The sequence below is a fragment of the Aspergillus candidus genome (assembly GCF_002847045.1).
Source record: "Aspergillus candidus strain CBS 102.13 unplaced genomic scaffold BDW47scaffold_75, whole genome shotgun sequence".
Taxonomy (NCBI): Eukaryota; Fungi; Ascomycota; class Eurotiomycetes; order Eurotiales; family Aspergillaceae; genus Aspergillus; species Aspergillus candidus.
The window spans coordinates 20,589-46,165 of record NW_020194080.1 but is presented as its reverse complement, the minus strand read 5'-3'; the positions used below and the strand labels follow the sequence as shown (position 1 = coordinate 46,165).

The 25,577-nt window shown below is 52.5% G+C and overlaps 7 protein-coding genes across 7 annotated transcripts; 4 read left to right on the top strand and 3 right to left on the bottom strand.

The window, feature by feature from the left end:
- Positions 1-213: 213 nt before the first annotated feature.
- BDW47DRAFT_113167 (NAD(P)-binding protein) lies at positions 214-1,472 on the bottom strand. The gene is made up of 2 exons (XM_024814337.1): positions 1,216-1,472; positions 214-1,160 (listed from the first exon to the last, which is right to left on the bottom strand). The coding sequence occupies exons 1-2, from the start codon at positions 1,418-1,420 to the stop codon at positions 541-543; spliced, it is 825 nt and encodes a 274-aa protein (XP_024667915.1). The 5' UTR covers positions 1,421-1,472; the 3' UTR covers positions 214-540.
- A 1,633-nt stretch (positions 1,473-3,105) lies between these two features.
- Positions 3,106-11,347, top strand: BDW47DRAFT_85712 (putative cell morphogenesis protein (PAG1)). The gene is made up of 3 exons (XM_024820059.1): positions 3,106-3,929; positions 3,985-4,218; positions 4,291-11,347. Exons 1-3 carry the CDS (start codon positions 3,240-3,242, stop codon positions 11,167-11,169), a joined length of 7,803 nt encoding a protein of 2,600 aa, XP_024667914.1. The 5' UTR covers positions 3,106-3,239; the 3' UTR covers positions 11,170-11,347.
- A 450-nt stretch (positions 11,348-11,797) lies between these two features.
- Positions 11,798-13,003, top strand: BDW47DRAFT_129523 (putative dehydrogenase; the record flags this gene model as incomplete). The annotated part of the gene is made up of 3 exons (XM_024817003.1): positions 11,798-11,960; positions 12,021-12,211; positions 12,269-13,003. The coding sequence occupies 3 exons, from the start codon at positions 11,798-11,800 to the stop codon at positions 13,001-13,003; spliced, it is 1,089 nt and encodes a 362-aa protein (XP_024667913.1).
- A 1,080-nt stretch (positions 13,004-14,083) lies between these two features.
- Positions 14,084-16,234, top strand: BDW47DRAFT_134705 (putative RNA binding protein MSSP-2; the record flags this gene model as incomplete). The annotated part of the gene is made up of 6 exons (XM_024818148.1): positions 14,084-15,056; positions 15,106-15,196; positions 15,251-15,340; positions 15,398-15,492; positions 15,560-15,877; positions 15,931-16,234. The coding sequence occupies exons 1-6, from the start codon at positions 14,095-14,097 to the stop codon at positions 16,232-16,234; spliced, it is 1,860 nt and encodes a 619-aa protein (XP_024667912.1). The 5' UTR covers positions 14,084-14,094.
- A 374-nt stretch (positions 16,235-16,608) lies between these two features.
- On the bottom strand, positions 16,609-17,925 carry BDW47DRAFT_113163 (FAD synthase). The gene has a single exon (XM_024814336.1). The coding sequence runs from the start codon at positions 17,802-17,804 to the stop codon at positions 16,845-16,847; it is 960 nt and encodes a 319-aa protein (XP_024667911.1). The 5' UTR covers positions 17,805-17,925; the 3' UTR covers positions 16,609-16,844.
- Positions 17,926-18,567: 642 nt separating this feature from the next.
- Positions 18,568-20,891, top strand: BDW47DRAFT_134702 (putative lysine-specific permease; the record flags this gene model as incomplete). Its single annotated transcript, XM_024818147.1, has 6 exons — positions 18,568-19,263; positions 19,314-19,515; positions 19,571-19,612; positions 19,659-19,807; positions 19,864-20,328; positions 20,423-20,891. The coding sequence occupies exons 1-6, from the start codon at positions 18,911-18,913 to the stop codon at positions 20,889-20,891; spliced, it is 1,680 nt and encodes a 559-aa protein (XP_024667910.1). The 5' UTR covers positions 18,568-18,910.
- A 1,165-nt stretch (positions 20,892-22,056) lies between these two features.
- On the bottom strand, positions 22,057-24,328 carry sclB (putative C6 transcription factor). Its single transcript, XM_024820057.1, has 2 exons — positions 23,551-24,328; positions 22,057-23,478 (listed from the first exon to the last, which is right to left on the bottom strand). The coding sequence occupies exons 1-2, from the start codon at positions 24,187-24,189 to the stop codon at positions 22,426-22,428; spliced, it is 1,692 nt and encodes a 563-aa protein (XP_024667909.1). The 5' UTR covers positions 24,190-24,328; the 3' UTR covers positions 22,057-22,425.
- Between the last annotated feature and the right edge of the window lie 1,249 nt (positions 24,329-25,577).

Sequence of the window (25,577 nt, the reverse complement as noted above, 5' to 3'; positions counted from 1 at the left end):
AAAATAGATCTAAACACACGAGGATTAAACTTGACTTACCCGAGTTTACTGAAGAGACTTAATCAAAGAGGGTCGCCTTGATAAAGAACAAGTTACATACATACTTCATAATACTGCATGGACCAGCATCATAGGCCATCAATATCCCAATCAAATCTATGTTTGTTAGTAGAATGACCTCTTGTAGTTGCTGAAGTTTCGGCGCTATCAGGCAGTGTATCAAATTAGTAGCATATGCAGTGCTATAGACCAAGTGAGTCAGACATACTTGTGTTACCAACAGTGGCCCACTAATATAGGGATGAGATATAAATGTCAAACAAAAATATTACCAGGCGCACGTTCTCGTGTCTTCAATATAACAGCCACCCAATTCTACGAACTAGTCACAGACAAGGGACCAAGACCACGGAGCTCGATTTTGAGGGCATCCGTGCTGAGGTGATTGTCTACCGAGCCTGAAACCAACACGGGGCAAACTATACATCGTTGATCTCCCTCGAACTGAAACACTCGCCCCACAGCTGTATCAACAGAAAATCATGGCAAAACCTCCTCCCCCTTCCAGTCCCAGCATCTGCCCCTTCCCTCATCAGGACCAGCCCCCATTGCACAGATCACCCGAAGCAATCTGTCCGCGGCCTCGTGGGGCTGCAGCATATCTCGACCTCCCCAATAATTCCTCGTGAAATCAGTCTGCACTGTCCCCGGGTGCATCGCAAGAGCCAACGCACGATCTCTACTCCGGGTGCGCAGATGCAAGTCGAACGTCTTCGCTAGCTGAAAGACGGCTGCTTTGCTGGCGCGGTAGGAGTACCACCCTCCTGTTGCGTTATCTGATATAGACCCCACCCGCGCGGCCATCATTGCGTAGACTGCATGTGTTGGTAGTTGAAGTGAGCCCTCTGGATGTGAAGGAGAAGACGAAGTGTCCGAGAATGGGCCCGCTGACTTGGTTGGTAGAAGTGGGGAGAGGTGCTTCATTAGCAACATAGGAGCAAGGGAATTGGTCTTGAAGCTATCTAGAGCTTTCAAGTAATCAATCTGCGACGGTGTCTTTTCCACGTGGAGTGTACCGGGCACGGTTATCGCCAGCCGTAACTGGGTGTCAGGGTGTATATCCTGTATTCTGGACACCATGGACGAAATGGCCGATTCATCTGGGTGGCTCTTTAGAGATTGATCTCTGGGACAGTGGATAGGTGTGTAATTTACCGGTCACATCGGCCTTGAATACATGTAGTCTCTCGTCTGCTTTTTGGGAGGCAGGCACATCGTTGATGAGCTCTGACCGCACCTTGTCGCAGTCCCTTCGTGCGGTTGCGATCACTGGGAGGTTGGTCTGGGCCAGCAATTGTCGCGCAAAGGCGAACCCCAGGCCTCGTGAGGCTGGTGTTACAATGGCGAAGCCGGACGCCATTCGAATGTTTTGCTTTGTACTATTTTGTAAGATGTCGATGGCAGGATATATATTGAAGGTTATAGATGCTACTGGAGATCGCATTCCGACTGTTGCTAGGACCATATGTCTAATGACGTCATTCATCCTATAGATCAGGAGTAGTGATCGTTGATTAACTGGTTCGATCTTTTGTCCATGGTTCCTATACTGAAGAGGAATATGAACTGAGCAATAGACCCATATTTATTTGGAAACAGAGTATCAGTGTCTGTCTTTCGGCAGGCGTACCTCCATCAAAGACTGAATTGCTGGGTTAAGCATTCAATTCCTATGGAGTAAACCCTCGAGTCGGCCCATTATTCGAGTAGTACTTGCACTGTGTCCACTTGAGAGTAACCCAGCCTACCTCGGAAGCTGTGTGAAATGCTATACTGAGGAAAAGTAACATAAACTGGCTGTCGGCATGGGGCCTGCCCTCATACCTAGTAGATAAGATGGATCATCCCCCCTTACTGATTCTCACCACATCTGCCCACCCACTCGCCCACTCGCTCCCCATTCCATTCCACAGTGCCCCTTTCCATACCCGTCATAATACACATTATGATGGCAGCAATTGACCAAATCCAGCAGTTGTGATCGTTAGTTATACCCGGACCCAGTAATAACTGTAAATCTTTCCCAAAACCAGCCGCCTCGATCCCCTCCCTGACTCGAGTTGGATGCGAACAGGCTTGGCACCGGTTAATCTTGGACGTTGCAGGTCAAAACCGCGTGGTAATCCCTGTCTCCCTAGTTCATTCCTGACGTGACTTGGATTGGTGCCTGGCAATAGAAGTTACTGGAATGCGGATGGCTGGTGAGCATCAGAAACAAGCCTGCGTTGTTAGACCTTCTCCACACCCCTTCTCATCCATCGAGGTCTCAAACCGCCAACATGTTTGAGTGGTTTCAAGGGATCCTTCGTTGCATACGCCGGTCCCCCTTTTTTTTCTCTTTGGTTGTACTCCGGACTCCATAGCTCGGAAGTATTCAGTCTCAACTATGAATAAACACTGGAGATATACTCCCCTTTTTTGTTCTATGGAGATGATCATCGAAACCCCTTCCCAATGTAGGTTAGTAACGGGGAACTTACCAGCCACTGGACCACCGAAAAAAAACCCATGGCAAGTTAGATAATCAGCGGCGACTTCGGGCTTATCCATGCCCAGACATTCTACTCCATGAGACAGATTCAGGTCGGAATTCGCGTGAATCGAGGTACAGTAAGATATGTATTAGTAGAATAAACAGTAAGAAACCGCATAAGCCAAAGACATGGTGTTTCAGGGGTTGTCAGCACTCAGCGTGGTATGAATGGTTCTGTACGAGAAGGCTCTCAACTGATCCCGTGCGCCCGGTCGCTCGCGAAACGTTCACCATCTTTCCCCAGTCATCCCAATGCTTATCATCACGGTGTGAGAAACACCCCCAGATCACTTCTCATCTTGCCGCGTTGGCGCCTTTTCGAGCTGTTGAGCAACAATGCACTGTTCACGAATGCTCTCCTTTTGTATTGCTCCTAGTGGATGTGAGGTCCAGCCGGCACCGTGCCTGGTTTGAATCGAAAGCCGCAGTCTGACAGTAAGTTGTGACTCCTGATCGGTTCGCATGTCAGATCGACAGGAAAGTCTCTCGCCCAGGCAAGGCTCGCGACACGTGAGCCAACGGCGCCATGGACGCTGTTGATCTTGGACACGCGAGATCGACCTCAGACAGAACAGACTTCTGACTTGATGCATGCGCAGTGGCCTCCAATCCATCGATTAAAGCTGGCCCCGTCCAGCCAACCGCAATGCCCCTCATCCCTGACGAGGCGAATTTGATGTCGCACCATAACTTTTCCTCCCCACCAGAACGATTGGTAACCAGGAGCACACCGGCGTCGGCAGTTCACAGTCGGGAGGCCTCCGCTGTTAGAGGACGCCCGGCCGACCTATCCGCGCTAACCCCTTCGACGCTTCAACCGCAGAACAACCGCCGGGGCCAGTCCCATTCCAAAAGTCCCGAAACCTCGTCCGGACGCCCCGGTGCTGGCTACGATGCCGGCCTCGAACGACGCACGTCGAACTCGTACGGCCACCACCGACAGACCTCCATCGTACATGGGGTGCAACACTCCCGAAACCCCAGCCACGCCAACTCGTCCGGTTCAAATAATCCCCTGAGTCCGGAATTGATCACGTCGCTTGCTCGCAGTGGTGGGACCGGAATGGAACAAGACAATGCCGCGCGGATGGAGCAGTCGGATGCGCACCCTGGTGTGAACGGGACGAGCCATCCTTTGCAGGGGACACTGAGCACCATCGCGGATCAGGATTCGGATGGGCTCGCGGCTGGGAGTCCGGCGCACACGTTTCATAGAAGGATGAATTCGAGTGGGAAGTCATGGCGCGATCGATCCCATAGCCGCTCGCAGTCGAGACACCACCACTCCGAATCCAAGACGGTGGGGGAATATGCGTTACACCATCTGTTCAACTCGGTAAGCGCATGCCCTCTTTATTGAATTGAGTCGGCTTACTGACGGCGGGAAACAGTTTGTGGGCCAGGCAGATAATAAGATCAACCAAGCCATCATGAAGTTGGGGGAGTCGGACGCCCCGGTGGAAGAGGTATGCGGACCAGGCGCCGATGCCAGCTTTGACCAGTTGATATCGGCATTGGGGCATATTGCACGGCAAAAGCCAAAGCCGTTGATTGATACCATCATGCTTTGGCGCAAGGCCAAAGGCGATTCCGCTATCATGGCAAAGCAAATCGCCTCTAATCAGGTATGCTTTGGCGATATCCCTTGAGCTTTTAAGATGGGGTCTTTCCGGCTAATTCACATCCGTCGCAACTAGTCAAAAATGGCACCCCCGGAGAACGGCCTTCTCATAAGGCGGAATACCGAACCTCCACAGTCCGCTGCGGAGTCAACTACGCATACTGATACTACCACTCCCCCGAATTCACTCCTTTCCAGACACGATGATGTCGTGCTGGCAGAGCGGCGCGCGACAGTCTCGGTTTACCTTGTCTGCAGAGTCTTAATGGAGATATTCAACCAGAGTAGTCTTGCTTCTATAACCATCGACATGGCAGACCGGTTGGAGGATATCGTGTTTGGCCAGCTCAAGACCGTTGATCCCGACCAGATCGCGGCATCAAGGCTGCGCATGGCGAACTGGCGGATCTATGCTCAACTTCTGGGGATCATGAGCGACTCGAATTTCGTGAGTGTCACGAACCGATTCGTGGCTGAACTGGAGAAGCACCAGAAGGACGACTCTCTCCGCGGGCCCTCGAAGGAAGGCGACTCCAAGGCCGAACTTTTGATTTTCGGAATGAGACACATTCGAATTGGCATCAATCCCGAAGCATGGCCTAAATCGTGCGACTTTCTCCGGGCGCTGGCGCGTTTGTTTGTCAGTTCTCATGGACAGCGGGTGAAGCAGGCTTATTGCTATATCCTTGAGAAGCTACTTCTTCCCGTCGCGGCAAATCCTAGCTGTGATTTATCGCTGCCTAGGTGGAAGGAGTTTTTGGAGTTGGTCCAGCCGCGCTTGTCGCAGATGCTGGCCAAACCTCGCCATTGGGCTGCCTCTTTCCCTCTCTATGTTCTACTGCTCTGCGTGTCGCCGAAGGAGAACTTCTCATCTCAATGGCTTTCAGTCATCCAGAGTCTGCCGGCTAAGCTGAAGGACCGTCCCACCCGGGGCCCAGCTCTCCAGGCCATGTGCCGTCTCCTGTGGACCTATTTCTTCCGCTATTCCGAGTCGCCGACCGCGACACTTCGCAAAGTCGAGGAAGTCTCGAGGATAGCGCTGCCCCCCGGCAAACGGACATACTTAAGCACGGAGCCATCAGTCGCGGAACCTTTGATCCATTTGGTGCGGATGATCGGGTTTAAACATCCAGACGTTTGTTTCCGCAACATTATCTTCCCCCTGATAAACTCGGATCTCTTTTTGTCCCCGAAGGAACTGAAGATCGAGCAAATGGAACCGGAGAAGATGGTCATTGGCATCAGGTCTTTCCTGTCTATCTTGACTGATCTGGAGACCTGCGACCAACTTTGCCCTCCGGTTCCCACCGGTTCTATCCCCAACCCGTTCACCGATGTTTCGACCGCTACGTACTCACATCGACCGCATTTTGTTGCCGACCTACGATCGCCAAATGTATTGGAGAGTCGGGAAGAGGGCTTGTCGCATGCCGTCAACATTGCTAGACTGAGTGACAACGTCAAGAGTGCCTACATCCGGTTTTGTGAGATTCTCGGTAAAATCACGCTTCTGTGCGACAACACCTTCGGCGGCCAGGCGGCGCTGGATGAGAAGTTCGGTGGCGTAACGCCGAAAACACCCATATCGGAAGCGTTCAGCTTTGGGAGACGTGATGATCATTTCAGCGCCGGAGATCAAAAGCAAGGCTTCTATGACCTGCTTCACGTTGCTGTCCAAGCGCTCCCTCGCTGTCTGTCGGATCACATCCCGTTCAACTCCTTGATCAATCTGCTTTGCACCGGGACGGCTCATATCCAATCCAACATTGCCTTCTCATCCGCAGAGTCGCTGAAAGCCATCGCCCGGCAGTCTCACGCACAGCAGGTTACCATTGGCTTTGCCCGATTCATTTTCAACTTCGATGCTCGATATTCAACAATGTCAGACGAAGGCATGTTGGGACCGGGCCATATCGAGTCTACCCTGCGACTCTATGTTGAGCTGCTGAGAATTTGGATAGAAGAGATCAAGCAAAAGACCAAGGGTGCAACCCAGGACTCAAATGAAAAGGGCAGTGGCTCTGGAAGCCGTGCGTTACACCTCGATCTTTCCAGCGTTCTGGCACATGTAGAGGAAATCGAGTCCCACGGTCTATTCTTCTTGTGCTCCCAGTCCAGAAGAGTCAGAGCGTTTGCGATCACGGTGCTGCGTCTCATCACCGAATTCGACAGCGCCCTCGGGAAAGACAATACCAGAATTATCAGGATCCTCGAGGCCGACTCTCAGCAGATCTTGGATGTCAACGACGAGCAACTCACAGTTGCGGAGAGGAGTCGGATCCAGAAGGGCAAGCGCCGAAGCGCGGCGCAAAATACCCTGATTGAGATTTGCAGTAGCGAGGTGTCGTACGACTCGACTTTGTGGTCAAAGGTCTTTCCCAACATTATCCGAATCAGCTTTGAGACCTGTCCGTTTGCCGTGACTCTGGGACGAGAGATCGTCTGCGCAAGGCTTGTTCTGATGCACAAAGCGGTCAGCGCGCTGGCGGAAAGCCCTCAGAACCCTCATTATGGGCCCGTGGAATCAGCCCAAACGCGCGTCTTCGGGCGCAACAATATGACGGCCGAAATTCTTGTCGAACAGTGGAAGTTATATCTGGTGATGGCCTGTACCACACTTAATAGTGTTGGCGCACAGTCTCAGAGCCAGCTAGCGAATGCCCAGCACACACGGAAGTCCTCCAAGGGAGCACAACCGTCACAGGACAAGATCAATTCGGCTAGAAGTCTCTTTGCATTTGTGATCCCACTTCTGTCTGCCGAACGTGGTTCGATCAGGCATGCCATTGTTGTCGCCCTGGGCTCGATAAACAAGAATCTCTATCGAACACTACTCGAGTCATTACAGTATGCTGTCACAACCTGCAACGAAGAAGCTAAACTTCGAATCGGCCAACATTACCGCACCCCCAGCAGTCCGAGACGGAATCGCAAGACCGACAGACTGCGTACCGAAGTAACGTACGTATACAAGCTCACATCGCACTTCCTGCAGGAACCAGAAGTATACAATGACGACTGGGTTGTCAACAATCTCGTTACCTATGCGAAGGACCTTCGGATATTCCTGAGCGACTCGGAAGTGCAGAATGATTGGGGGTTCCAGCGGCTCCGATTCCACTACTGTGGGCTGATGGAAGAGCTCTTTGAAGGGGTCAACCGTACCAAAGACCCATCCCGCTGGATGCCGTTCGAATCCAGGAAGTCAGCATTTTCGTTGATGGAAGACTGGTGCGGATACTCGCCGAACCAAGCCCAGATCTCTCAAAGAGAGGAACACATGCGCAAGGTCGCGCTCGCCCACAATCCAAATGCCGGGGCTGCCATGGAAATTGAAAAGAAGAATCTCCGTGCAGCAGCCCTGAGCGCGATGGCGTCTTTATGTGCGGGCCCCATAAGCATCACCACTGAAAGTGGCTCTCTATTGCAGTTCGATGTGGGGCGCATGCTCTCATGGATTCATATCATCTTCAAAACCCTCAGCGACAAGTGGCATGCGATTGGCAGACGGGCACTGAAGAACCTCATCATTCACAACAAAGAACATTCTTATCTGCTGGAACGATCAATTGAAATGTGCTATGTCACAGAGCAGACGAAAGCCTTGGAGAGCTATTTTGAGGTAGTATCAGGGGTACTGATTGAGAATTCCGATTATTCGGTGGGCTTTTGGAAGGTTCTAGGAGCTGTCCTTGTCACGTTGGGTAACCAGAAGCGCGAGATAAGGATGAAATCGGCCAAGCTCCTTCGTATTCTGGAAGAGCGTCAGCAAAAGAATTGCAAGCTGCAGGATTTTGAAATCAGCATATCGGACAAGACTACTGCCATCTACAAGCTTGCACAGTTTGAGACATCCAAGCGACTGGCAAAACAGCACTCCGACTTGGCATTCACCCTTTTCTCTGAATTTTCCTTGCATTTCAAGGCTCTCCAACCAGACAGCCAGCGTAACATGGTCGCTGCTATCCTCCCCTGGGTCCAGACCATGGAGCTACAAGTTGATCCCAATGGCGGGCCCACAGCACGGTCTTACATGCTTTTGGCAAATCTTTTCGAGATAACCATCCGCTGCAGTACTATCCTCCCTAACGAGGTTCAGGCTCTGTGGCAGGCCTTAGCGACAGGACCACACGGCGGGAACGTTCAATTGGTTCTCGATTTCATCATCAACCTTTGTCTGGAGCGTAAAGAACAGAACTTTGTGGAATATGCGAAGCAGGTGGTTGTCTTCCTGTCAGGGACACCCGCCGGGTCTAAAGTGATCCAGTTCTTCTTAATGCAGGTGGTGCCAAAGAACATGGTCCAGGAGAGAAAGGATACTACGCCCACACCGCCGGATCTTAAGAGCCTGCCTTATGTTGCTGAACTTGGCGATGTTCTCCATATGGGGAACAAGCAGGCCGGCCTTTCGCTAGGCCAAATTGCCCTCATTTTTCTTGTGGACTTGATGGTCGCTCCGGTTACATTACCCTTGGAAGACATAGTCAAACTGGTTCACGTTGTTCTCGTTTTGTGGGATCACTACACTGTTACCGTGCAGGAGCAGGCTAGGGAAATGCTGGTTCACCTGATTCACGAACTGATATCTGCCAAAATTGAAGATAGCGCACCTGCTGGGACTCGAGCGTCACTTGAAGACTTTGTGGAACTCATCCGCAAGAGTGACCCCAAAGTTGTGTGGGAGTATGAAGACGGCAACGATAAAGATGATGGTGATGACGACAACCGTGTTCCTTCCAGTATGGTCAGCGTGACTCGCCAAGTCATCAATGTCTTTAGCCTAGCGTATGAAGGCATCAATGATCTTTGGGCGAAGGAGGCCTTGAACTGGGCAACCTCGTGCCCCGTACGACACTTGGCTTGCCGATCGTTCCAAGTGTTCCGCTGCATATCCATGTCTCTGGACTCCAGGATGCTTGCAGATATGCTAGCCCGTCTGTCGAATACAATTGCAGACGAGGAAGCGGATTATCGGACATTCTCCATGGAAATTCTCACGACTCTCAAGATAATCATCAGCTCCTTAGCCCCGGCAGACCTTCTTCGCTATCCACAACTGTTCTGGACCACCTGTGCTTGTTTGAATACCATCCATGAAACAGAGTTCATCGAAAGCCTGGGCATGCTGGAGAAATTCATGGACCGAATCGATCTGAGCGATCCCGTGGTCGTTGCGGAGCTGATCAAGGGCCAGCCTGCTAAGTGGGAAGGCGGCTTTGGTGGACTTCAAGCCTTGGTTTACAAAGGACTCAAGTCCTCGGAGTCCCTCAACCGGACGCTGGATATCCTGCACCGCCTGAGTGCTCTGCCAAGTAACGAGCTCATAGGCGATGGGAATAGACTGCTTTTCACGATCTGGGGCAACCTGTCCCATTTCCTTCATCATTTCGATTCGTCCTTTGATGACCCCAAGACTCTTGCCAGAGCTACGTTGCTGGCGCGTGTCGCAGAAGGAGAAGGGTACCCACGGCTTGCGGCTTCTCTTCTCGGGTTTGCCAATGGACAGTATAAAGCGGAGGATGATTTCTTGAGCCACATCATCACCGAAGTCCGTTCGTATTACTTCCCTCGGCAGGATGTCTCCAGTCTGATTTTCTTGATGGGCTTGTTGACGAACACCACCGACTGGTTCCGCATCAAGATCATGAAAATCCTCTGTGTGCTAATACCTGAGGTCGACATGCGACGGGGAGAAGTCACCTGTCATGGCCCTGACTTGATTTCTCCTCTCCTACGGCTGTTGCAGACAAACCTCTGCCCCCAGGCTCTGCAAGTCTTGGACAATATAATGACTGTTTCCGGGAATCCTATGGAGCGCCATCATCTTCGCATGAGTATGGCATCTTCGACCTCATCGCGAGCCATCCGGAAAGAGTACGAGCGCATCCAGAGTCTCTACGGCATACCGGAACCTACTGGGTGGTCTATCCCGATGCCAGCGGCTCAATCAAGCACCACCCGCCACAATGTCCACGCGGTATTCTACACCTGTGCAGAGGTGGACCGTGTAGAGGTGCAGGAGACCGCTCCACCAGAGGTTGAATTCCACGCGGACGATTACAAGGACTCCTTCCCGATGCGGGCAGACACCATGAAGTCTATCGACACACAGGCCGATGGCAACATAGGCGATATTGTCCAGAAGCTCGACAGCTTGGATGACTTCTTCGAAGATACGGATATGGATATGATTGATCTGGATCATGCTTTGCCCGAATCAACCATTCGGAATTTCACTGGTGCCTATGCCGACACGAGCGCCAATCTGTACGACCAGCAGACCGCGCCCATTCTCCGAAAGTCGCTCGCGCGAACTGCGTCGTCATCATCCTTCCACAACGGCCTGGCTGAATCGCGTATGGCCGAGTCTCGTCTGGCTGATCCCCGCCCGTCGAACATCCGTGCGGATAGTGCCCCTGGACCTACTCATAATGCAGCGCCCCCGGGGGTGCGGTCCCCCGGCGAGCTGACACCTCAGGCGTCCAACCAAACGTTACGCGCTTCATCCCACACCCGCTCCGTCACCTCCCCAGTCAACCATCTATTCTCTCAGACCCCCGGGGCAGCTGGGGCCCCAGCCACATCTCATCCATATGCCACTCCCCCAATGGGATTCAACGAGTCGGCGTTCTTTTCCGACGACGAAACAGAAGAAGGGCTGTACGACACCGACGGGCGGCTCGCCAACAGCCGGTTGCCGGTCCCCCATTCGATCGTCCAGCCGCGCAATGGCGATGGATCCTCCTCGTTCGAGTCTATGATCCGCAGCGGCATGAGACGGTTAACCGGAGGCGCTGCCAACAACCGGGAGAAAGAGCGACAGCGTGAGCTCGTCCGATCGCAGCAACGGACCGTCATGGGTCAACAAGCTGGGAGTTCACCACGCGTGCCCAAAGTTCCTCAGGAGTACCTCAACCAGGGTCCGACGAGTAATCCCACTTCGCCGGGCCAATGATCGTCCGCTTGGCTTGGCTTGCCCCGTTTCTTCTTCTTCTGCTTCTTTCCTGCGTTCGTGCCACACAATCTACTCTTGTCATTTATCTAGTGTTTGAGATATTGGGATGGATGGATGGGTCATGGTGTTTAGATTTTCTCGATTAGCAAGTAATCAATACCCATTTGTTTATGGTTAAGAACTACTTACTCTTCTTGTCGTCATCGTATGTAACGGATTACCAGACGAAGCACCACGTGACCATCTCGGTTGGCCTCGCTCCGCAGTTTTCCCCGCATGGAGACCGAGTGGGGAACTCGGTTGGACAATGGAAGGGGAACCCCATTACTTACAATTTACCCCCGCCTTCACCGTCTCTTTCTTAGCTGGAGGGCTCGGAAATCCACGGAGGTTGACAAACGCGCAACACAATACGCTGTTGCTCACCTCGGGCTTCTGCCCGCCGCGCCGGATCAAGGGAGCGAGGAAGTCCGCTTTCCTATACGAAACGAAACCCGGGGTCTTGTCCGAGCTACTTTTCAACTCTTTGAATCTGATCTGGACTGTATAATACTAACACAACGATACTTTATTCCCTTCCAGTAATTTAATTATTATTTTATCGTTTATCTATCTATTTATCTGCAGAATGAGATTCTCGCCCGCTTTGTCGCGCTCCTTGCGGAGAGCGACGGTTCCCAAGTCTGCGCCGGCTGTTCCCCGCGTTTCGCAGCTTGCGTTTTTGCCTAGGGGGTTTGCGACGTCAAGGAGACTTGATGATACCTGGGGGTTTGTGGGGTTGGGGCAGATGGGTATGTTCATTCTCTCATCCTTTCTGAATGATTTGCTGGGTCTAACTGTTGTTCAACCAGGCTATCATATGGCTAAGAATCTCCGCGCCAAGATCCCCGCAGCTGATACACTGGTTATTCGCGATGTAAACGAGGAGACTGCCGCGCGGTTCGTTGAGGAAGCCCGGAAAGAAGCTCAGAGCAACGGTGCTGGAGAAGATACTGCGAAGGTTTTGATTGCTCAAGATGCGCGGGAGGTCGCAGAGCAGTCGGTAAGCCGCGCACATGTTGGATTCTATCCGTGGACGTTACGCTGACGATATCTCAAGTCAGTAATGATTACGAGTTTGCCGGAACCCCAGCATGTCAAGCATGTCTTCAATTCTATTCTAAAGCCCGGCGAGCTTCCCGCTCTAGACCGGGAGCGGCTATTCATCGACACATCAACCATCGACCCTGCCTCTTCTAGGGAGGTCGCCAACGCTGTCCACACAACAGGCCAAGGTCGCTTTGTCGATGCACCGATGTCCGGTGGAGTCGTCGGTGCCCGTGCTGGTACACTGTCGTTTATGTTCGGCGCCTCGCCGGAGAACGAGGAGCTGGTGGAGCGGGTCCAGGCGGTTCTGAAGCACATGGGCAAAACCACGTGGCACATGGGAGGTCCAGGGACCGGTGTTTCTGCCAAGCTGGCGAACAACTACATCCTGGCCATCAACAACATTGCCACGGCAGAGGCCATGAATTTGGGCATTCGCTGGGGTCTCGACCCCAAGGCGTTGGCCCAACTGGTCAGCGCCTCTACCGGACGCTGTTGGCCGATGGAGGTCAACAACCCTGTCCCGGGCGTTGTTGAGACGGCACCGGCCTCGCGGGGCTACGAGGGTGGATTCGGGATTAGCCTTATGAACAAGGACCTCCGGTTGGCACTTACGGCTGCAGAGGAGTCTGGTACCCCTCTCGCTCTTGGTGACCAAGCCCGGGACGTCTATCGGACGGTGGAGGAGGCGCACAGTGGGAAGGATTTCTCTGTGGTGTATAAGTGGCTCCAGGATAAGTCAGAATGAGAGTTGACCATTGAAAGACTTGGTCTCTTTGTCTCTATTGTCTCCATTACTAGCGTGCATGTCGGCGTGCTTTACACTCTATCTCTAGGTATCCTCTTGGTTTCGGTCTGATTGGTTATATCTCACATAAGCTATTGTTATATTTCATCCGTCCGAAGTGGTAGAACAATTGATTGACTTGAACGCGGAGACGATATAGAAGTAGCCTCCTATGGCTTGTATCCTGCCATTGACGTACATTGCAAGTGCGGCTTATCAATGGCACGGTGTTGCATAAGTCACGGTCTCTCGCTATTTATGCCTATCTACTATTATGCAAGTAGCAACTATCAAACTTCAAGTTTTGACACTGCATTGTTCTCTCTCACTCTCAAGCCCCTCTCTTCCATCACACCCTTGCCTGGTAAGGTAGCATAACACCACTAGGAGCAACAACTCGAGTATAGATCATCTATGGGATCATCCCAGCCTCGGTAGGCGACCTCCTTCCGTTTGAGTACATTTCTCACCTCCTCATGGTTCCTTCCTCAATTGCACCCGATCCGTCCTTCTCTTCCATGGACTTCTTTCCTCCTTTTTCTTCTTCTCCCATCTCTCACCCTTTCTCTCTTGTCTGCTCCTTTTCTCTCTTCTCTCTTCAATCCTCTCATCCTTCGACCCTGTTGACCTTTTACCTTATTCCTTTTCAGTATTCCCCGTCTGTTTACCTTCGTTTGCCTTTATATCTGGTCTGTCAGAGCTTTCAGTGCCACTCTGTTTACTTTACGGTTTTTTCATCTTGAAATAGTGTGAGTTTGGCTTGGTCCTAGTGTTCTCGTCTTGTTATTGTTGTCAAAGTCTGTAGACGTCCTCCATGGAATCTGACTGACTGGATCTGATAGTGATTGGTTTTGGTCCCAATTGTCAAGGTACGTTTCTCATCGTCTACAATGAGCTTCCTTTCCCTTGAGACTATAATATCGACGTTACACGCAGACAGAAATGTCTCTCTCATCTCTTCATCCATGACAATTCTCTTCAAGCCCTCCCCTTGTTATCTCTTCTGGCATTGGATTCTGTGGCTAACCTCCCAGTGACTTATGTCCAGCGCGATGACCATGCACAGCCAGCAGCATTCTGGCTCGGAGCCTAGTCAGGGCCCGACCGGTCAGACTAGCCAATGCGCCCCCGACACCCGTGGCTCCTATACTTCCGGATACCAGCAGGTCTTAGCTGGTAACAACCGTGATGGAAACGGAACTTCCCTGGCACCAATCTTCAACTCTTTGAACCTCCAAACCCAACGTTCCGGGTCCAAGTACAACAATGTCAAGAATAACATGCCCGTGGCGGTGCCGCCCGCATTGGACCTTGCTGGTGCCCAGCGTACGTCTTACAATAGCCCTCTTTTCTTCCTGCCAAATGGCTCCATGATCAACGGATTGCCGCCTGTGACTCCTTTTACCCCAGGTCCGGTCCCCGGGCATGACCAGGTCAGCCAGTTTCCGTATATGCCTGGCAGCATTTATCCGAATATGGGCCCCATGGTTACTGCAACCATGCCCGGGTATCCCTTTCCTTACTTGATGAACTGTGATCCACAGGATATGGGTGGTCAGAAACGGGGTCCGTGGATCTCTAGCGAGGAGCAAAAGGGCCACGGTTTGTCCGCCTCGGATATGAGCAACCAGAGCGAGTACTATACAGGTTCCACCCCTTCCAACATCGACGGCTCCACTCTATCGGGCTTCAGTTACAACGGCATCCCCCAGATTGGGCCCTCTTGTCTGCCCCTCCAGATGATGAAGACCCCAACTGGATACATACTCCAGGACCTCGAAAGCCTGACCCAGCAGGATCCACCCATTCCCCGAGCTGTGCCCGCCATGTGGACCAACCCGTCTGAGCTGACTCTTGCAAAATGCCTTGAGAATCGTGAGGGGATCACCAATGTCTACATCAGGGGGTTTCTTCCGGAGACCACGGATGAGATGTTGCACGCCTACGCATCTCGCTTTGGCAAGATTGATCGATGCAAAGCCATTGTCGATTTAGACACTGGTCTGTGTAAAGGGTAATGTCTCTTCCCCTTGATCGAGCATTTCCGCTCACATAACCTTAAGATTTGGCTTTGTTCAATACTTCAACTTTGAGTCCTGCGAGAATTGCATCCGAGGCTTTTTCTATCTTGGATATCAAGCCAGCTTTGCCCAGGTATGGGATGACATTACAAGCACCCAAATAGGTGATGCCGCTGATAAGGTACAGAAATCTCGCAACTCTCGGCTCAAGGACCTCGAAGACAAGGCTTCGACCAATATCTATTGCACCAATTTGCCAATTGACTGGACCGAAGCTGTGGGTTACCTGCGACCAGAACGGAGAAGACTCACTAATACCGTGTCCGTCGGATAGGACCTTCGCCGTCATTTCGAACCGTTCCGTGTTGTCTCCGAAAAGATCAGCCGTGACGAAAAGACTGGGGTCAGCAAGGAGGTGGGCTTTGCTCGGTGAGTAAACCAGGTGCGACTCAGCCTTTCATACACATCTCTGACTTCGCGGCCTTTTTTTTGACAGGTTCGAAACCCGCGATATTGCGGAAAATGTTCTGAACGAGTACCACAACGTCGTCGGAAAAGACGGAGTGAAGCTTCTACTGCGGTTCGCAGATACCAAGGCCCAGAAGTTGCTCAAGCAGCAAAGCAATGAGCGTCGCGCATATCGGGCCGGGGAGTACAATTACTCGGTTGAAGTGGTCCAAGGGTCCACTCCATCACCTTCTCTTCACCGGCTTCAACAGACTGCGTCGCATCTCAGTCCTAATTCCCAGGTCAGCTATCCATCCCCAGTGGGTGTGGGTCCCCCCTGGACACCTGCAACGTCGATTTCCCCTTCGTAAGTACAAGAAAACAACCTGGAACGGCAGGCGGTACTAATTGAAGAAGCAGGTATCCCCTGGTGAGGAACCAGGCCGGCGATGTACGATACAACTCATGGTCTGCCAAGAACAGCCCTGCAGGTCTGGCGAGCACCCCTTTGCAACGCGGGCGTCTGCCCTTAGCCAGTCGTAGCACCTGGATGGCCAATAGTGCCTCTGGCGGATCATCCATGACGGCGATCCCCAGCACGCCATGTGCGGAATCCCGCTCACGGGCATCTAGTCCCCGCAAGGAAAACATGAAATCGGGATCTCTCTCACCGATTTCTTCACGCAAGCAAGTCGCCGTGCATTCTCCTCGCTCGGTCATGTAAGTCGCCATGAGAGGGGCTGTGACGGCCAGGTGCCTCACTTACCATGAGTTTACCTTGAGTATCCGCTTTTTGTTTCTGATTACCTGTATGCTGCTTATGAAATTGCTGTCTTACGTGATTGACTTGAAACTTCATCTTTGCCGTGAATCTGCATGTCTTGTTGCGTTGATGTGTTTGACAGTCAGCTCCGCGGAAATGTCTTATTTGCCGTAAGTGTTATCTCTGGAATTTTTGACGTTGCTTTCTATCACCGCAGAATGATCGCATTTAGGAACCGCATGTGTTACGAAGCAGTCGAGATGCCTATCACCGGGATCCGACGAGGAAGGGGGGAAATTGCACGGGGGTGGATGAAAGAGAATGATATTTCCTGTATCTGTCTAACGGTGTATGGTACCCGGCCTCGCCAAAGTGGCTGCATCGTCTAGGTATTATAATCAAGCAAAAGTTGCAGTCCAGTTGTATCAAGCTGTAGCAAAATGAAGGGGATGATAATGTATACAGAATCTATCATAGTATGTCGGACGGGGATGCCGTAGAAAGAAAAAGACAGAAAAAAAAAGGGAAGGGGAATCCGGGTCATGCGAGTATATACGGGGTCATGAGGCGATCAATTCCGGCCCAGTCGCTCCTCCAGGTCCTCGGTCAACTCATAGGCCGGACGGTACTCGTCCTCCCCGTCGGGGCCATCCGTGCGCAGCTTCGGATTCGGCAGAGTATCAGTGGTACCCCCAAGACTGGTATAGCCCTGATCATAGAGCGGACAATATCTCAAATCAAGATGGCGAATGAAGGCCCAAATCTGCGCATAATGCCAGTCAATGACCGGATGAATGCGCACAAAATCCGGCCATCCACTATCAGTCGGGTCAAAGTGCGTGAGTCTCGCGCCGTGGGGATCCGTCCGACGGGTTCCGACGAAGATGGCGCGGATGGTGGGGTTCAGAGCGAGGTAGTGATCGAAGGCGTCGCGGAGGGTCGAGGTCGGCGGGTCGGTCGTGAATTTATCGATGGAGAGGTGGTATGCTTCTGAGGACCAGCGGACGAAGTCTTCGACGTCCGGGAAGGGGTCCGGAGGGAGGGCGTAGATGGCGGGGATGGAGGCCAGGCCGCCTGCGGAGGCGGGGGGGTGCGGGTGGAGGCTGGCGAGGAAGAGGATGAGGAGCACGAGGCAGTCTTTGCCGCCGTTGTAGGAGAGGGAGAGTTCGGGCAGCTGGTAGCGGGTGAGGGCGTCTTTGATGATGGCGAGGGAGGTGCGGGTTTGGTGTTGGGTTGTGGCGAGGAGGGAGTTGGGGGGGTGGGATTCGGAGAGGAAGGAGTGCACTTGGTGGTGGCAGTGGGCGATTACGGTGGGGAGGGAGAGGCGGAGGGTGGAAGTTGTGGGGTGTTTTGTGTTGTCTTCTTGTTGTTGTTGTGTTTGTTGTTGTTGTTGTTGGTGGTGGTGTGATGGGGATGCGTCTGTGGATGGTGTTTGCGCCGAGGTTGATGTTGACGTGGAATCGGTCGGGTGAGAGGTGGTTGAGTTGGAATCTATGGCAGCGGGGCCATTGGGGAGAGATGAGTCGGGCATTATGAAAGCCACGATAGAGGAACAACCGATAGATGGGAGATTAGTTCGAAGGAGGTGAAGAGGACATGGGATGAAGTTGTAAAGGAGAAGAGCGAGAGAGAGCGAGAGAGAGAGAATGTTCTGGTCACCCCCGCGCCCCGCAGTCTGTCACTTCGGCCCGGCCTGACCGCCTTCTTATCACGGGTTCTGTATAGACTCGACTGTCTTCTGTACATCTAAGGATGTCTCTGACTTTCAATACATTGATTCCCTTCATTCAGGAAATATTATGTATCCTCACCACTGGAAACTTGCTTGGCGCAAAGCTTGGCACTTTGGGGTGGGTATCCCAGCCCATGTTTCATGCCCAGTCTCATTTCCAAATCGCTGCCACGCTGACGAGTGATCAACTGGGGACTGCATTGCCTGCATTGACTGATGTGGTCGCATATGAGGATTGTGCATATGCCGATCAGTCTTCAATGAGTCGCTACTGGCGTCAGTATCGCGATGAAGTCGATCCATACTCTGTGGTATAGACCTTGGATCAACCTCGGCATCTCCTTCCACCACAGACAGAGCGCAGGACCTGGGGAAATGGACGTTCGACTCATTCACATCAGGATGTAAAGGTCCATGCTGGTTGTGGAGCTGTTTTAACTTTGCAGTATCATGGGTAATTAAATTACTCGGCGTTACCCGATCTCTCCTGCATCCACTGGTTAAAAATACACCACGATGTCCTCCTTCAGCAAGCACGCCATCCGCTAACGTCCTGGCAATGTAACAGAGGCGTCTTTGCCTCCAGATCCCTGCGATCGCACAATCTTGCCCAGCCTTCCCTGTATATCAGCCTCTATACCCCTTCCTTCATCCATCTATCCCATCAATCATTCCGCTGTGGGTCTCGTTCGCTCAGCCCTACCATCGCTGTTCCGAGGGTTAGACCACTCCGGGTACTAGGTTCTGCAGCATCTGGGTAACGGCCTCGAGCGCCTGTTGGCATCGTCCAATCGTCGATTCGTATGCGATCGCACCCTGGACGCTGAGCTGACGCTACGCTTAATCCCAATCTTACGCGATTCTGTCGACTCTCTGTCGCGTTCAAGTACTTGAACACCGCCAACATGGGCGCCAGCGACATCGAAAAACAGTCGACAGCCACTCCACTGGGGTATGGCGACCCCAAAATGCTAGACCCCGCAGTAGGGCCTCTACCCCTTGATGGCGAGGCCTCCTACGTGAATGCGGACCGACTAGCCCGTAAGCTCTCCGCGCGCCAGGTCCAGATGATCGCGATTGGCGGGACCATCGGCACCGGTCTGTTTCTGGGGACGGGCAAGGCGCTGGCCACGGGTGGACCGGCCTCTATGCTCATCGCGTACGCCATCTGCGGAGGTATCGTCTACGTGACGATGCTGTCGCTGGGAGAGATGACGGCGTTCATCCCCGTCGCGGGGTCTTTTTGTACTTTTGCGGGGTGGGTCTTGCCTTTTGATGCGAAGCTTGAGCTATACTGATCTCATCTAGACGTTTTGTCGATGACGCGCTTGGATTTGCGCTGACTTGGAACTACTGGTTCAATGATACCGTTTCTACCGCCTCGGATGTCATCGCGCTGCAGCTGTTGCTCCAGTACTGGACGGACAACTTTCCCGGCTGGGCGATCAGTCTGATATTTTTGGTGGTGGTCATCGCGTTAAACGTCATGTCCGTCCGGGTATACGGCGAGGTATGCGGTCCTGCTGTTACCATCGCGCAAGTAGAGCCATCTAAAATGACTGCAGATTGAATACTGGCTTTCCCTTCTCAAAGTGGTGACCATCGTCGTATGTCTGCCTGCCCTTAACTTATCCAGCATACTCATACGGTCAGATTTTCATCATTGTTGGGATTGCGGTCAACTGCGGCGGAAACACCGAACACCGATATCTGGGAGACGATTACTTCTACACCGGAGACGCGCCATTCGTCGGTGGGATCGGCGGGTTTGCATCCGTCTTCGTCACGGCCTCCTTCGCCTAGTATGTCCCTCTAATTCAACCCCAAGGATCAACACATACCTAATTGACAACCACAGCGGCGGCACCGAATCCATCGCCGTCACAGCCGGTGAGACCAAAGACCCGGCAAAGAACATACCCAAAGTCGTCCGCAACGTCTTCTGGCGCATCATCCTCTTCTACATCATCTCGATCGTCATCATCAGCCTGAACGTCCCCTACACCTACCCGGACCTATCCTCCGGCGAGACCGCCACCAGCCCCTTCACCATCGTCTTTGTCCAAGCCGGCAGCGCCGTCGCAGGTAGCTTCATCAATGCCGTCCTCATGACGAGCGTCATCTCCGCCGCTAACCACGCCCTCTTCGCCGGCTCGCGGCTGCTCTTCACGCTCGCGACGGATGGATACGCGCCGCGCTTCTTCTCTCAACTGAATAGATTTCAGGTCCCGTGGGTGGCTGTTCTGGCAACCTCTGTCATTAGCGGACTCTGCTTTGGGGCGAGTTATATTGGAGCGGGTCAACTATGGACATGGCTGCAAAAGTATTCTCCCTTCTCCTACACCTCCCCCTCCCCCCTACTCCCCTCCTCCCCTCCTTATTCCTATTAAGAAAACAACTAATAAATAATATAATAGTATCGTCGGCGTCTCCAACCAACTCTCCTGGACCTGCATCGGCATCGCCTCCCTCCGCTTCCGCGCCGGCCTCCGCCACCAAAACCTCGAGCACCTCCTCCCCTACAAAAACTGGACATACCCCGTCGGGCCGATCCTCGCCGTGGGCCTCAACTGCGTGCTGATCCTCGTGCAGGGGTGGTCGTGCTTCAGCCCGACTTTTAAGGCTGTCGACTTTGTGTCCTATTACGTCGAGATTGCGATCATGGTGGTTATGTTTGGCGTGTGGAAGGTTGTGAAGAGGTCGCGGTTTGTGGGGGTGCATGAGATGGATTTTGTGACGGATAGGTGGGTGGGGAGTGATGTTGTTACTGTTGGTGGGGGTGGGAGTGGGAGTGGTGATGGGGAGGGTAGGGATGGGGAGCAGAGGGAGAAGGAGAGGGGCGCTCTGGGGTGGGCGAAACGGGTTGGGATGTGGTTGTTTTTTTGACCCTTTGTTTCATTTTTTAATTGAGGTGTGCTGAGTGCAGTGGCTATGCTTATGTGATAGTCAATTATGCGGTCTTTGTGTGTCACTCTTATATAGGATGTTGGGATATCAGCCAGGTCAAGCCCTATCTCTCTATATCAAACCCTGGGTCAACGTTTTGGCGTAGAGGCTGTGAGAAGATGTCGAGGTAAGATTACTAGTCAGATATGATATGATGTGATATTTTCCCCGATTATAATACTAACACCGTCTATATTTCCGTCCGTCTTGAAGATAACTAACCATGTAAAAAGAGGTGCAAAGAAAAAGAAAGGGGAAAAAAAAATTCAACCAAACCCTTCTTAAATTTGGTCCAATACAATCCCAAAATACCCAATCCCAATCAGTCAGTCAACAAGAAGCAAGTGAGTAAACATGTAAGTACCTATAGGAAGATGCCCAGCCAGCCACATAACCAACCAAGCAAAGCAACCAGCCAAAAGACTCCCACAAACACCGATGCGAGGATCCACAAATGCGAGGTATGGATGTGTGCCATAGGTAGGTAGGTAGGTAGGTAGGTAGGTAGATGGGTAGATAGATAGATAGGCAGGCAGACAGGCAGGTAGGTGGTAATGACTGACTGATTGACTGACTGTTCTTCTGGTGTTGTTGTTGATAGGGTGGTGCTTTCTAGATGATATGGTAGATGTTTTTGCTTTGGCTCGCGTTTATAACCGAGTGAGTGGGTCGTTGGGAGATGGGATATGCAATGCAAATGGAGGCGTATGGTGGTGTGATGTAGTGTGTTGATCATGATGCAATCAGGAGGCTAACTAGATGGAGAGGCTGTGATGCAGGTATATAATATATGCGATGTAGGAGTGTAGACAGATGCAGTGTAGTAGATGCAGTGTAGTAGATGCAGCGTAGAAAGATGATGCAATATAATCACGCTGAATCTTGCAATCAACAATAAAACAACAAGAGAGCATGGAGAAGAGATGAAAGAAAAACAAAGGAAATATTCCATGCGGATATAAAGAAAGAGAAAAAGAAAAGCAGAGGTATCTAGCTCAACACCTAACAGAAGAAACCCAAACATGGAAAGAAACCATAAAGTTTGAAGAACCCAAAGACTGAAGGAACTAAAGGACAGTAAGGAAATCAACAAAGGAAATTATCTATAGGTAGATAGTGCAGTAAATGAGTAGTGCTGGTAATAGTGGTGTCGCTGCCAATGCTAATCCGTACATAGCTGTTGTATATGCGTGTAGTAATAGTACTCGATGGTGGTCGCTCAGATAAACAAAGAGAGGATAGTGTATTGAAAGTACACATTAGTAGGTAGATAGTGGGTATCGTTAACCGTGGTGTTCCTTGTAATCAGCTGGTTGGTGTTGTGGTGCTGTAGATCCTGCTACATGCGTTGAAAAGGCGTCTTGCATCTTTGGATTTGCTCTCCGGGTGTGCTTTATCTGATTGAAGGCGGATAGAGGGTTGCGTCATATGGTCGACTCCATAGGAGTCTCGATTGAGGGAAGAATAATGCAGGCTAACCATTCACCATGTCGTCTAAAGCCATCTTGCGCCGTTTGGCGGGCCGGTCCGCGTCTCCGCTTGGCGGTTCGTCCCGTGCCCGCCCGCTCGACAAGTCTACCGAATGCCGGGGTGTCGTTGACGGCATCGGCTCTATTGGCCGCGGCATCGTCTCTCCGTAACCCAGGTCAGCAGCCGCCTGACGCATCTGACTTTGCGGCGAGATCGGGTCCATGATCCCCGGCGGTGGAGGTGGCGCTTGTCGCTGCTCTAGCTCCTGGTGGTGGTGGGGATGGGGTGGGTAGTGGTGATGATGGTGGTGATGGTGGTATAGCTCCTCGCGACTGTGCGGGGATGACCATACGGGCTGATAAGGATCACTTAGGCGATGGCCATGGCCCTGGCTTCCTGGGCTGGGATGGGCCATGGTCGGCGGGTAGATCGGGGGCAGTCGAACGGGGGATTCGAGGTAGGACTCGCGCGGATCCCGCTGCATGGGCGGCTCGCCCATCGACAGCCGGTTTGTCATGCGAGACGGCTCGGCGTACGGGGACATCGGCACGCTGTAGGGCTGCGGGTACTGTGGGGGTGAGGTGGATGGCTGCAGGGCTGGGGCGCCGTACGACGACAGCGATCGTCCCACCCCGGCGGGCATGCGCCCCTGGGCTAGGGCTGGGCTGTAGCCGCCACCTGCCATGGGGACAAAGGCCGGTGGTGACGCCGCGGTGAAGGAATGCGCGGAGCCCGAGGACGAAAACCGCCGATGCCCTATGTTTCTCTGCATCGTGAGTGCGGGGTCCACGGCGTGTGGGTACATCCCCGGCGCCCAGCGGTGAGGGGGGGGTGCCGCAGCCCGCGGTCCCATCGGGCCACCTGGAATCTGCAGATCTGTCATGGGTCGGATCTCGCGTGAGGACGTCGCCCGGTGCATGTGGGTTCGTCGGGATTGTATGCCGTGGTGTCCAGCGGGGGCGTTCTCCATTTGCGGGGCGTACGTCCGGAGGGACGTCTCTTCTGCTTTCAAGGGAGGTCTCCCTCGCTTCTTGTGCGTGACATCAACGCACGTTGACTGTGTGTCTCTCTTAGCCCGACGATCGACAGGCGTTGCTCACGTTAAGGATGCAAGGGACGAATGACTTACCTCCTTTCCCGACAACACACATCTCCGACACGGTCTGGCGGGATCGCACCCGAGATGCTTCTTCTTACAGTTGACACACGCGGATGCGACGTGCGCTTTTGTCCGCCGGGTGGGCTTCTGCGGCAGCGTCCGAGAGGACGGCCCCGGCGACGAGGCCCCGAACGGAATGGGTGGATAGGCCGACGCCGACGCCGACGAGTGCGTCGGACCGTGCCCCGAAAATGAGATGGGGGCTCGCGAGGCGAACGGATCAAAGGCATGAAATGGCTGCCGGGGCAGGTTGTCGGCCGGGGTCGCGATGACTCGCTGCAAGGCAGGCTCGTGGGCCGTGGACGGGGCGGCGGGAGCCGCCGCGGTCAGGATGGAACCCGTCAGTCCCGCGGAGGCGACGGCCGCTGGATCGGCAGGAGGTTGACAACGGTCCGGAGGGCGTCTGGCATCCCCGGTGGTTTCCAGCGGGTCTTCTGCTTGGACCGAGCCGGACATGGGGCGGGGGAGTGGGAGGTCCCGGGGACTGCAGCGACGAGCATTGGCTGACCGGGTCCGATTGAAAGAGAGCCGCTCCGGGCCTGGGAGAAATCTCGGGTGTCCGAAGTCTGGAGTGATGAAGGAGGAAGGGGGGAGGACTATTGATTGCATCGGGGCAGCATGGACAGCGCCTCAGTCGGACGGGGATGCGGGCTCAGAGCGACGGGACACGGACAGAAATCGGGCGTGGAATCGACAAGAGCATCGCTGGGCGTCCAGGTGACCATATACGGAGAGGGAACAAGGGTTGAGCTTCCTGGATAGGGATTGCGGTGTTTGGGGTGAGCTGTTCAGTCGCCAGTCATCATTGAAACCACCCACGCCACGCTTTGATCGGGGATGCGAGGACCACAGGAGCTTATAATCCGTCCGTCCTGGATCTGCGATTGGAGGAGTCAGAAGTTAGGAAGTTGTCGATCGGCAGAGGGTTCAGCCAGATCGTGTCTTTTTTTTATTATTTTTCTTTTTCTTCTTTTATCATTTTTCCAAGTTGGATGGTCGACCTCCTGGGGATGATTTATTGCATCATGGTGGGCGATCAACGGGGCCCACGGAATCCAATGCAGAACTGGGAAATATCGGAGGAAAAAAACAAAATAATAAAATAGAAAAAAGAAATAGGGAAAGCAAGAGACTAACAAAAACAAAGCAATAAAAGAAAAACCATGGAAAATAGTGGAGAAAAATCACATCAAGTAAAAAAAGACCTTACTTTTCGAGGATCATGCACGATGGTCTGTATTTTGTTGACCTTCTCTCCCTCCAAGGTTGGGTATATATGATATGCTGACTGGAATGACGAGGCTCCCGTCCGTCCAATGCAGACTATTCGAGTGAACTGTCTGAGAGAGGAGAAAAGGAAGAGAAGGGGAGAAAGGACGGTGAAGTATAGTGGGAAGTGAGGCGTAAAGTTCCGGCCGGATCACACGCGGGTTTCCCAACGGAGAGAAAAGAAAACAATAAATCGATAATATAGTTAGAGACGGAAGTAATGGAGTGAAAAAAGAAGAATAAATGGTTCCTCGATCGAAGTGGAAGACAGGGGGACCAGGAAATCGACCAGAAAGATAGAGCAGGAAGATCAGGAAGATGGAGATGAACCCAGTGGGAGAGAGAGATGGCCTGCATTTTTATTTGACCGGATCTGATTTGCCTTGTTTTCTTCCCCCGCCAGCCTATGATATTGTATTATCTTATTGTGATAATAATAAGAAGAAGAATAATAATAATTCTGTTCATGGACCATATAATCTATCCCAGTCTCCTGCAGGTTGTGACAAGGCTTATATCGGTGGCCAGTGCTACGAACGACTAGCAGCCGATAGACTTGGATCATGTCGATCCTTTTTCTACATTTTGTTTTCATTTCCATGTTCTTTTAATTGACTCGTTATTGTTTGATGATATTTATTTATTTTATATTATTATTTGGATCCATTTGTATATTAAATCAGTAAATATAGTTCCTTTCTATATGTAGCTTATCTGGCCATGCAGTG